Genomic DNA, 13029 nt, shown 5'->3' on the forward strand with positions numbered 1-13029 from the left:
CCTTGTGAGCACTCCCGCCGCAGTGTTTGTATTGTGTGTAATGTGAACGTATTAATTAGCAGTCATTCTGCTGTAGCTGTGCGCGCTCCCGCCGCGGTGTTTGTATTGTGTGTAACGTCACTTCCGTGACATTATCTGATGGTTTCACTGGTCGGTATTGTGGCAAAACTTTTGGAACGCATATGGAGTACTTACGCACGTGCAGTGAGTAATTTCTACGCGGAACGTCACTTCCGTAGCAATCTGTGATGGGTCGCCGAATGTGTCGTGACAATGGCAAGCGGACATCATTTTCGTTACACCCACCGGAGTTTTGCATTTCACACGTATTTTTAACAGTAAACTGAGCTTATAAGGTGAAATACAGAATTTAGAAATCTGACGGACAGTTTAGATGTTACATTTTAAAAGCACCGGTGTTCTGACTAGAACTGTCCTCCTATCGGATAGTGTCCGCCCCGTACTGCGCAGGCGCATCGCTTGCGCAGTACGGAGCAGAAGGAGATGCCGAAAGTGTCCGAAGTTGATCAGCTGACCATCAGCTGTACACGGCGCTTGGGCGATGGCTTTGTAAGAGGGCCCCTCGCGGGCTCGCTTCGCTCGCCACGCTTCGGGCACGGCCTCGCTGCGCTCGGCAATTATTTATTCTAACTCTATGTCCACTTGGATAGTAGGGAATGAACCTGGACATAGGGTGAGAATAAAAGCGCAGGCGCCGTGTACAGCTGATGATCAGCTGTTAAACTTCAGAGACTTTCGGCGTCTCGTTTGTCCTCCGTACTGCGCCTGCGCAGTACAGGGCGGACACTATATGATAGGGGACTGTATTCGACAAGACACCGGCAAACCTGCTGATCTCGAAGGTTTGCTAATCTGACAGAACCCCTCTGATTTTATAATTCAATGTGTAAACAGTCAAACGGTTTTCTAAATACTGTATTTCACCATATATGCTCTGTTTACTGTTAAAAAGAAGTGTGAAATGCAAAAGTTCGGTGGGTGTAACAAGATGTCGGCTTGCCACCTTCTCAGTGTATCCGTACTGTGGAAAAGTGTGAGGTGTAGCAAGATGGCGGCGACTGAACGTCACTTCAGCTACACATTCTGAGGGGTCGCCCATTCTGACAGCCCCAAGATGCCGACTGACTCATTTGACAACCACAAGATGGCGCTGTCATTTCCAAGTCACTTCAGTGCAAAAAGAGAAAAAACGCTAACTTATATTATACACTACAAGCCGCTATTTTTGCTCACAGTCACCCATAAGGAATACAGTTCGTGATCTTTTTTTTTTAATGTATTGATGCATTTTCCGGCCGTCATCCTAACCCAAGCTACGTGTCCTCATACCTGCGTGGGCGCATTGTTAAGTAAACGACTGTTTGGTCTTCACAAAGATGGACGATTGCCCTTAGCTTTTTGCTTTTTTTCAAAGGAGACGCTGGTTGGTCAGAACTTGGCGCTCTAGTGTTCGGGCACCGGCGATTGGTGGTAGCCGCCGAGCGCTCTGCTTCGGGTGATTGGTGGTTAGAATTGGCTCTGATGCAGGGACGGCAGTGATTGGTGATTAGTGCTCGGCGCTCAGGCGAACTGATTGGTGGAAAGATCTTGCTCTGACGCAGGGACAGCGGTGATTGGTGTTAGCGCATGGAGCCCCGAGCTCGGGCTGCGGTGATTGGTTGGAGGTGTGCCTGGCGGGTCTGTTTGAATCAGCTGGCTGTGGTTGTCAGGTCGGTGTGTTGTCTGTGGTAAGTCCCGGGTGTGGGGTGGTGGTGGTGGTGGTGGTGGTGGTGGTGGTGGTGGAGGAGGAGGTATAGAAGGTATAGACTGAGGCCTACAGACCTGAGCTTGGAACCTCTGGGGGTCAGTTTGTCCCATATTGGCTAAAGAGACCCTGTCCCAGAGACACACACTCCCCCCTTCCATGTCACGTGATAAAGCTTCTATTTCTGACTAATAATGTAATAGAAATCCTTCTACTGCCCAGGTTGCGTCAGGTGACGTCACCAGTAGCAGCGATTCTCATATATATATATATATATATATATTTTCTGTTGTCTCTCAGAATACTGATGTCACCGGGGAGCGTCACTTCTTCCCACCAATCACAGAACGTGGGAAGTAAACAAAGCCGTGTGCAGAGATGTGGCGCCATCTTTGTCTCCACACTGACTGGAGGGGCACCGAATGGACATTTAGGTGCCAAAACTAAAAAAAATGAAGGATGGACTTGGCTGAAAATGACGGCAGGTTGTTTTTTTTTTAACCGCGCCTGGCCTATAGCAGAATGATGGCCGGGAAGTGGTTCTGTTATTCCTGACTGGGCGTCATATGACGTCCGACGGGATAAGCCGCGATCGCGCCACCCGCTGAGATCGGCGGTGTGTCACTCTGACACGCCTCAACTCCGATCGTGGTAAGGAGCCTCTGACGTGGGCTCTTTACTCTACATGATTAGCTCTGACCAATCACAACGTTTAACCGGGAAGTGCCGGTAATCGTCTTTCCTCGGTTCGCGCTGACAAGGAAAAGCCGATCGGCGGCTCTCCTATCAGAGGAGGAGGGGGGGGGGTCTGCACTGATAATCGGCACATTGATTATCAGCACAGCCCCCATCAGAGGTGTCCACCACATCTACCAATCACCGTCCATCAGATGCCAATCAGTGCCTATTAGTAATGACTGTCAGTACCTCATCATCAGTGCCATCTTAGAGCCCATCAGGGGGGATATAAATCCAACGATTTTTAACCACTTCAATACGGGGCACTTAGACACCTTCCTGCCCAGACCAATTTTCAGCTTTCAGCGCTGTCGCAATTTGAATGACAATTGCGCGGTCATACAACACTGTACTCAAACAAATTTATTATCATTTTGTTCCCACAAATAGAGCTTTATTTTGGTGGTATTTGATCACCTCTGCGGTTTTTATTTTTTGCGCAACAAATAAAAAAAGACCGAAAATTTTGAGAAAAAAAAACAAGTTTTTCTTTGTTTCTGTTAAAAATTTTTGTAAATAAGTACCTTTTCTTCTTCAATGATGGGCACTGATAAGGCGGCACTGATGGGCACCGATGAGGTGGCACTCATAGGCGGCACTGATGGGCACTCATAGGCGGCACTGATGGGCACTTATGGATGGCACTGATGGGCACTTATGGATGGCACTGATGGGCACTTATGGATGGCACTGATGGGCACTTATGGATGGCACTGATGGGCACTTATGGATGGCACTGATGGGCACTCATGGATGGCACTGATAGTTACTTATGGGTGGCACTGATAGGTGGCACGGATGGGCACTGATGGGTGGCACAGATGGACACTGGTGGCACTGATGACATTGATGCGTGGCATTGCTGGGCATCACTGCTTTATAATGGTGTCAGTCAGTGCCCATTTGTGGGCACAGATTGGGCACATGTGAATGGCCATGGGGTACATACCTGGCCATCCACATGTTGCCCGCTTCCCTGGTGATCTAGCGTGGGCATCCGAGGAGCGGGCTGCGCTGATAAACAATCGGCTCAGACCCCCGTTAGGAGAGCCGCCGATGGGCTCTCCTCTACTCGTGTCTGTCAGACGCGAGTGAGGAAAAGCTGATCAACGGCTTTTCCTATTGACATCGTGATCAGCCGTGATTTGGACACGGCTGATCACGTGGTAAAGAGCCTCCGCCGGATCGGTGGAGCAGTGTGTCAGATTGACACACTGCTCCACCGATCGCCGCGATGCGCGCCCCCGCGGGCGCTCTGCGGCATGTTATCCTGAAGGACGTCATATGACGCCCAGTCAGGATAACTGAACCACCGCCCGGCCGTCAATCTGCTATAAGCCGGGCGGGAAGAGGTGAAAAAAAAAAAATAAGATTTTTTTTCTATGTTATCTTTTTTTGGGGGAATTCTGTAGAAATCTTCTCTGTATGGCTGCCTGGTCCTCTTCCTGTTGTTGTACAGGTCCACTTTAAGGACCGGATTTTTCAAACTTGGTGTTTCCAAGTTAAAATCAGTTTGTTTTTTTGCTAGAAAATTACTTCTTACCCCCCAAAGCATTATACACCGTTTACATATGCGGACGCAACTTGGGTATGCGTTCGCTTCTGTGCGCAAGCTCAGCCGGACGGGGCGCTTCAAATTCTTTTCTTATTTATTTAACTTTTTTTGTTTTTTTTACTTTTACACTGTCCTTTAAAAAAAAAAAAAAAATCTTTGGGTCACTTTTATTTCTATTACAAGGAATGTAAACATCAATAGTAATAGAAAAAAATAATGACAGGACCTCTTAAATGTAAGATCTGGGGTCAAAAGGACCTCAGATCTCATATTTACACATAAGTCTGGGTTCACACTAGCGCCATCTCAGAGATCGCATGTGATTCGCACCCGCACCTCAGGTGCCGATCACATGCGATCTCTGAGCAATGCGAGTTCCGACATACAGTTGTATGGCACGTTTTTAAGATAAAGCAGCAGCCCCCCTTAGCCCCTCAAATAACTTACCTGAGCCCCCCCCCACTATCCAGCGATGTTGTCTCGGCTGCCTGGGACTCCCCTTCTTATTGGCTGAGACAGCAGAGTGGCGCCATTGGCTCCTCCTGCTGTCAGTTAGCTAATGAGGAGTGAAAGGGAGCGGGGCCATGCCACAGCTCCATGTCTGAATGGACACAGAGAGCTGTCACTCGGCTCGGGTGCCCCCATAGCAAGCTGCTTGTTGTGGGGGCACTTGTCAGGAGGGAGGGGCCAGGAGCAGCAAAGAGGGATCCCAGAAGAGGAGGATCCAGGCTGCTCTGTGCAAATCCAACTGCACAGAGGAGGGCAGTATAATGTGTTTATTATTTTTAACAAAAAAAAGAGACTTTACAGTTACTTTAAGCACTGATCACTGTGGAAAGTGGTGAACAATGGATGTACCATGCTCAAGTATTTGCTCTAAATGCTGAGGTTTTTGGTTAGGGCGGTTGAGCACAAACTAGATCCGTGACTGTGTGTCCAGCTGTTTTATCATCTTAGAGCAGGGGTCTCAAACTGGCGGCCCTCATCTGTTGCAAAACTACAAGTCCCATCATGCCTCTGCCTGTGATAGCCATGCTTGTAACTGTCAGCCTTGCAATGGCTCATGGGACTTGTAGTTCTGCAGCAGCCGGAGGTCCGCTAATTGCATATCCCTGTCTTAGAGGCTGCATACTGATTTAAATTATGAGTTATTGCTTTGGTTATTCGTGCCTCTGAGGGTGTCCTACATCCGGGATGGTGGAGTTGCCTGCAGGGTGGTGAGCTTGGCTGGGCAGGGAATGGGGGGGGGGGGGGATTGTTCTTGAAGTACTGTTTTTTGATTTTACTTCTATTGTAAATTTTGCCCTGCATGGTGAGGAGATTTTGTTACATATTTGCATAAAATAATAAACACATTTATCAAAAAAAAAGAAAAAAAAAAAGCACTGATCACTTTATTAGTTTCACTGGTTCCCACAAAGTGTCAGAATGTTTGCCACAATATTGCAGTCCTGCTATAAGTCACTGATCGCCGTCATTACTAGTATAAAAAAAATGAATAAATAAAAATTCCAGTATATATACCATAATTTGTAGACGCTTGCGCAAACCAATCCATACATGCTTGGCCTGGTCAGGAAGGGGGGTAAATCTTCCGGAGGTTCAGGAAGTGGATAAGGAGGGGGGTACATCTAAAAGGTGTGTTTTTTCTTTTTTTTTTTTTAATTATTTTTTATTTATTTATTTTTTTTACATTAATGCAGAGAGTGTCTTTACAACCAATTTAATGTCTCGCACCTCTGTACTGACCCGATCTCATCCCTGCAGGATTTCTCTGCATTGTTCTTATCAGAGATGGACGCCGCCGGATTGGATGATTTGTGTTCTCATCTTCATTCCAAAATTTCCATTATCAAGAAGACTCTGCAGCTTCGGAAAATAGGTCAGCACAATAATTGATTTATTCTTCCAAAATAACCCATACACGTTCAGTACCTAATGGCTCTATTATCTATTTTTCAGGAAATAATTTCCTACTGTTTTTTTTTTTGCCTCCTTGTTAAGTCCTCTGCGTGCTTCCGAACTCTCCTTTTCCCCCCCATCACTTCCCTTTCATTGAAACAAGCAGGGCACGTTCGTAGCGGTCAAGCGACGTACGTACAACGTATGTTGATAGACTTTAAGTGTTTATACTGGGATGATCATCCCGGTGTAAACATCCCTTGCGGTAACAATACAGCATGACAGGTCCTCTTTATAGGGAGATCTGAGGTCTAAAAGACCCCAAATCTCTCCTCTACCCTTAAAAGCAAAAGATCAAAAAAAATGTATCTAATGCTTAAAAAAAAAAGCCATGCTTGGTTGGCCTGAGAACTGGAAGTAACGTCGCTCCGGGGTCCTCCAAAGGCATAGAGATGAGTGGCGGCCATCTTGCCATGGCTAATCTCTATGGCAAGCTGGCGCCGCATTGAGTCCCGGGCTCACCGATCGGTAAGGTAAGCAGCGCACTTCTAAAAGGGACCACTTTTATCTGAAGGTCCGGCACCTGAGGGAAAAGAATATAACGGAGTTATGGCATCTAGATGCAGTCATAACTCCCTTGTTTAATGTAAAACAAATCACATATTTTCCCAGTTAGGCGATCAAGATCGCAACAGTTTTCAGCATGGGGAAAAAATGCCACAGGTCTCCGCCAGGTCAAGCCTTGTGTCCGGGATGTGAGCTTCCAGCAGACATCTTGCATTTCTCTTCCTTATCATGTAGTGATTGCACGGTGTGAGCAGAGTCTGCACAGCCCCCGTCCTCCTCCCTCCCAGTCTTAGCTGAGTGAGAGTGACGGGCAGAACGATCGATGCATCCAACTGTACTGTGCTGTGTCTGTCACAGTTACTGCATAGAACAGAGAGCAGAACAGTCCTAAGGGCTTGTGCCCCCCCCCCTTTTTTTTTAATTCGAAGCAGGATCTGCTCCCTTTTCTTCAGCCTAGAGTAGAGCTGCACAATTCTGGAAAAAATATAATCACAATTTTTTTTCTTAGAAAATAAGAATCACGATTCTCTCACTGCAAACATGTAAAAATCATCATATTTTTTTTGCTAGAAAATTACTCAGAACCCCCAAACATTCTATATGGTTTTTTTTGTTAGCAGACACTCTAGGGAATAAAATGGCGCCCGTTGGAACTTTTTTATGTCACACGGTATTTGCGCTGTAATTTTTCAAATGCAATTACATGTTTAGAGTTAGTCTATGTTGTCTAGTGCTAGAATTATTGTTCTCGCTCTAACGATCGCGGTGATACCTCACATGTGTGGTTTGGACATCATTTACATATGCGGGCGAGACTTGAGTAGGTCGCGTGGATGGGGGCAGTTCAATTTTTATTTTTTACTGTTTTATTACACTATAACAAATTATTTTTTTAGATTTGGAATATAATAAATATATATATATAGATAGATAGATAGAGATATATATATATATATCTCTATCTCTATCTATCTATCTATCTATCTATCTATCTATCTATCTATCTATCTATCTATCTATCTATCTATCTATCTATCTATCTATCTATCTATCTATCTATATATCATAAAATAAATGTAATATAATATAAAAAAATTTGTGTGACTGACTGTGAGAGAGAACTTGCCACTCACTCCCACACGTGTGGGAACAAGAAACGCGATACTGCCCAATCCCATCCACAACATCACCATCACGTTCTTTGCTGACATCAGTTCCGGTATCTCCGCCATTTGCGTTCCACGCTGGCTCTGATAAAGGAAACCTCACCATCACGCCACAATAATGATGCCAGCATCCCGGGGACACCATTGATCGCTGCACACTTTTTACCTCCTCAAATGTAAGCTGTCAATTTCTTATTTTAACCCTATAAGAATCGTTCAAATCCGGGATTGAGATCGTGGGGGGCAGAGAATCGTGATAACGATTCTCCTCGATTGATCGAGCCTAGTGTGGTGAAGGCTTTCTACTTACACCAGTCTTTGTGCACATTTTAGGAAGAAAGATATTTTTCCAGGAGTTTGCATCTAAACCAGATTAGGAATTAATCCTCTATGTATTGATTTTATTTGTCCTTTTGGTTTTGCTATTCTGATTTAGCAGAATCTTACTGGAGCGTGGCAGTTCATTTCAGGTTTTGGGTGAAATATCTTCTTCCTCTTCCTCTTCCTCTTCCTCTTCCTCTTCCTCTTCCTCTTCCTCTTCCTTCTCCTCTTCCTCTTCCTCTTCCTCCTCCTCTTCCTCTTTTTTTTTATGTTTTCTTCTGATTATGTCAGATGAGCCTGAAAAGGCCACGACAAACATTCTGTATATTGTGGTGATTTGCACTAACTGTTTATGGTAGAACACGCATGGGCCTCTATTGGTTCAGTGGTTCAATCCAGCTTCTTGTTTGTGTCCTGTGAATAGGGCAGGATCCGCCCCTGAGGAGTGCACTCAATAAAGTGGCCCATGAACTTCATTTGCTGTGTGAACTCCTCAATAAACTGGAAAAAGAAGTTCAGTATCAGGAAACCATTGCCAACTCTTTAAAGGTAAGAACGTTGTTTTCTGTTCATTTTGGCCTTGCAACTTTTAAAGGCATTATAAACCTTCCTTCCTGTACCTTGTGTGTTTCACCAGCATTAAATGCTTTGATCATGTAGTTTCATGGTGTCATTAGTTAACCTGTACATACAGACTATGGTAGAGTAAATATTCTCATTCAGGTGTCAGAAGTTACAGTATATGTGAACCCTCACCTTGTAAAGCAACCCATTCAGTTTATGTACATAATAGAAATATATATACATACAGTGTGTGTGTGTGTGTGTATATATATATATGTATGTATATATATATATATATATATATATATATATATATATATATATATATATATATATATATATATATATATATATATATATATATATACATATTGTGTGTGTAAATATATTATATTATATATATTATTATAGTAACTTCTCATTTTATCTATTTTAGGAGCTACAGATCAGCCTTGAGAAAGATTTTAAAGCAGCATCTCACCTTAACGAGAATATTCCTGTCCACCTTCCCAAGAAAGGCCCCAGCAGGTATATTAAAAAGGGTGGAGAGTTTATAAGAAATGATGGGTGGCAGACTGGTCAGCACTGGATTCCTGGGCTCAGTTCCCACAAAGGTGTCTGCCCGCTGCTGTCAATCAAATCCAATGATGCGGGTTGGGCGGGGCCGAGTTAACCACTTGGTGCCCACACTATAGACGAAAGACAGCTACAGTGCGGATATAAAAAGATTTTTTATATATATATATATATATATATATATATATATATATATATATATATATATATATATATACAGTATAGAGATATATATATATATAGATATATATAGATATCTCTTTTTTTTTTTTTTTTTTTTTATGCAAACGTTCTGAGATAGCACATTAAAATTAGTGCATACATGCAAAGTTTTGATTCTTCTGGCTTCCTGGAAGATTTCTTGGCGGCTCAGAAGGAATAATATTGGGGGTTCTTCTCAAAATTCTTTGCTCAAAAAATTAAAACCGCAGAGGTGATCAAATACCCCCAAAAGAAAGCTCAATTTGTGGGGAAAAAACCGACCACGCAATTGTCTGTTAAAGTAACGCACTGCCATATCGCACAAAAATGGCCTGGTCATCAAGGGGGGTAAATCTTCCCGAGTACAAGTGGTTAATCAAAGCAGCAGATTTAAAAAGAGAACATGTTGAAGCCTATATGAGAATTGGTTTAATCCGTGTCTGTATTGTAGGTTTATGAGGCTCTGGGCATGGAACTGTGTACATGGCACTGTAAAGCGCTATGTAATATGTTGGCGCTATAAATGACTTATGCCTCGGACATTGATCGGACATTCCGACAACAAAATCCATGGATTTTTTCCGACGGATGTTGGCTCAAACTTGTCTTGCATACACACGGTCACACAAAGTTGTTGGAAAATCCGATCATTCTAAACGCGGTGACGTAAAACACGTACGTCGGGACTATAAACGGGGCAGTGGCCAATAGCTTTCATCTCTTTATTTATTCTGAGCATGCGTGGAACTTTGTCTGTCGGATTTGGGTACACACGATCGGAAATTCCGACAACGGATTTTGTTGTCGGAAAATTTTATAGCCAGCTCTCAAACTTTGTGTGTCGGAAAATCCGATGGAAAATGTGTGATGGAGCCCACACATGGTCGGAATTTCCGACAACAAGGTCCTATCACACATTTTCCGTCGGAAAATCCGACCGTGTGTACGGGGCATAACAGTGATTGTAAAGTTTTTTTGTTTTTTTTTTTTTTTTTTTTTTTAAATAACAAACCTGTCATTGTTACCTGCTCTCTGCAGTTGGTTTTACACAGAGCAGCCCAGATCCTCCTCTTTTCGGGTCCCTCTTCGGTGCTCCTGGCTCCTCCCTCCTGTCAAGTGCCCCCACAACCAGCAGCTTGCTATGGGGGCAACCGAGCCAAGCTGCAGCTTTGAGTGTCCATTCAGACACAGAGCCCTGGCTAGGCCCGGCCCGCTCTCTCCCCTGATTGGCTAAATGACTTTGATTGACAGCTGCGGGAGCCAATGGCGGCTCTGTTGTGTCTCAGCCAATCAGGAGGGAGAGTCCCTGTCAGCCGACAGATTTGTGGACATCACTGGACAGAGAGGGGGCTCAGGTAAGTATTAGGGGGGGTGCTGGGGTGGCTGTTACACACAGAAGGCTTTTTATGTTAATGCATAGAATGCCTTTACAACTCCTTTAACCGCTTGCCGACCGGCTCACGCCGATATACGTCGGCAGATGGGCACATACAGGCATATTAATGTACCTGTACGTTGCCCTTTAAGAAGCGATTTGCAGGCACGCGCGTGCCCGCCGCGAGCTCCGTGAGTGTGATCGTGGACTCTATGTCCACGGGGATACCCACGATCGTCTCACGGAGAGGAAGAACGGGGAAATGCTGATGTAAACAAGCATCTCCCCGTTCTGCCTAGTGACAGGACACTGATCACCGCTCCCTGTAATCGGGAGCGATGATCAGTGTCGGGTCACACATAGCCCCTACAGTTAGAATCACTCCCTAGGACACACTTAACCCCTTCACTGCCCCCTAGTGATTAACCCCTTCACTGCCAGTGTCATTTACACAGTAATTAGTGCATTTTTAATTGCACTGATCGCTGTATAAATGTGAATGGTCCCAAAATAGCGTCTGAAAAAGTGTCTGATCTGTCCGCCATAATGTCGCAGTCACGCTAAAAATAGCTCATCGCCACCATTACTAGTAAAAAAAAAAAAAAAATTATTAATAAAAATGCCATGAAACTATCCCCTATTTTGTAGACGCTATAACTTTTGCGCAAACCAATTAATAAACGCTTATTGCTATTTTGTTTTTGTTTGTTTTTTTTTTTGTTTTTTTCCCAAAAAAAAAAATATGTATCAACCTAAACTGAGGAAAAAAATGTTTTATGTAATTTTTGGGGATATTTATTATAACAAAAAGTAAAAAATATTGCGTTTTTTTTTTTTTTTTTTTCAAAATTGTCGCTATTTTTTTGTTTATAGTGCAAAAAATAAAAACTGCAGAGGTGATCAAATACAACCAAAAGAAAGCTCTGTTTGTGGGAAAAAAAAGGACGTCAGTTTTGTTTGGGAGGCACGTCGCACGACCGCACAATTGGCAGTTAAAGTGACTCACTGCCAAATCGCAAAAAGGTGCTCTGGTCTTTGGCCAGCCAAATGGTCCGGGGCTGAAGTGGTTAAAATGGTTCTAAAGCCTAAACATTTTTTTTTTTGCCCTAATGCATTCTCTGCATTAAGGTAAAAAAAAAAATGCTAGTAAATTTAACGCCTCCTTAAGCTTACATGCATCTCATCTCGATCCAGCGTTGTGCCCATCTGCAGCAGCACTTGTCTGTGTTCCTGTCCTCACAGGCTGCTGCTATAGCAGCGGTAGCTATTGACTCCTGCTGCTGTCTATCAAATCCTGTGAGGGGGGCGGGGCTGAGCTGCGCTGTGTGTGCCTATTGACGCACAGTCTGGTTTGGGAGTGAGCCTGCAGGTGTGCTAACGTAAGAAGCGGCTTCCTATGGTGGCACACAGAAGAGGGAAAGCCTGGAGTGCCAGCGGGTGGCGGGAGGGGTGGCGCTCTGTGCAGTATCATTGCACAGAGCAGGCAAGTATATCATGTTTGTTTTTTTAATTAAAAAAAAAATACCTTTTACAAACTCTAAAGTAGAATTCCAAGCTTCCACGTAGTCTTAAATTGCTCCCCCCCCCCCCCCCTCATTTACCTTTTTGCTGACTAACCTGTGTAAGAAAGATCTGTATGCATAACTATTTTCAGCCTGCTCCCGGATCATGTGACTGAACGGTTCCCCTGTGTCAGCCAGCGATGGATGCAGGGGAGATGAGGGAGCACTGACAATGGATGGGCTATAGGAAGCCTATGGGCGGCGTCACCACCCCCAGGAATTTCAGCCATTGTTGAGCGCTCCCTCCTCTCCCCTGCAGCTGGCGCTGGCTGACACAGGGGATCACATCTCCGGAACAGACTGAAAATAGGAAAGTGTATATACATCTTTCTTACACAATTTAGTCAGCATAGGTGTTAGGAGGGGGCGGGGAGCATTTTTAAGAGCCCGGAGTTCTGCTTTAAACAGCTGAACTAAAGCTGCCCCTAGCAACGCAGTTGATCCAAGCTTTACTTAGAACAATGTGACAGTTTAGCTGATGAGACCTGCAGCGGTTTCCATGCTCGTTCATTCCGAATGACATGATGAAAAAGTGCCGTGCAAAAAGTGCAAGAGATGACAAGAATAGACACTCTGACCTACAGATATTTCATGTCTGATTTCTTCAAGGAATTTACAAGATTGATCTATGCAACCTGTAAGTAAATAGAGGTTTGTGTATGGCTTGTTGCTGCCCTCTAGTGGAAGTCACCTGCAAGTTCATTATAGCAGAACCATAGGCATATCTAATAAGACCT

At 44.3% G+C, this 13029-nt stretch overlaps 1 protein-coding gene across 2 annotated transcripts in view; it reads left to right on the top strand.

Annotated features, from left to right (window-relative positions):
- The first annotated feature begins 1552 nt into the window (after positions 1-1552).
- The window catches only part of SKA1 (spindle and kinetochore associated complex subunit 1), a 31479-nt gene continuing 20002 nt past the window's right edge, over positions 1553-13029 (top strand). The window contains exons 1-4 of one of the 2 annotated variants that reach the window (XM_073619706.1): positions 1553-1730; positions 5826-5940; positions 8439-8563; positions 9015-9106. In XM_073619706.1, the coding sequence (XP_073475807.1) occupies positions 5853-5940; positions 8439-8563; positions 9015-9106 (305 nt within the window). In that variant the 5' untranslated portion in view covers positions 1553-1730; positions 5826-5852. Of the gene's footprint in view, positions 1749-5825; positions 5941-8438; positions 8564-9014; positions 9107-13029 lie in introns of both variants that reach the window. The other variant, XM_073619697.1, reaches the window with a different exon arrangement.

The sequence above is a fragment of the Aquarana catesbeiana genome, linkage group LG01 (assembly GCF_042186555.1).
Source record: "Aquarana catesbeiana isolate 2022-GZ linkage group LG01, ASM4218655v1, whole genome shotgun sequence".
Classification (NCBI taxonomy): Eukaryota; Metazoa; Chordata; class Amphibia; order Anura; family Ranidae; genus Aquarana; species Aquarana catesbeiana.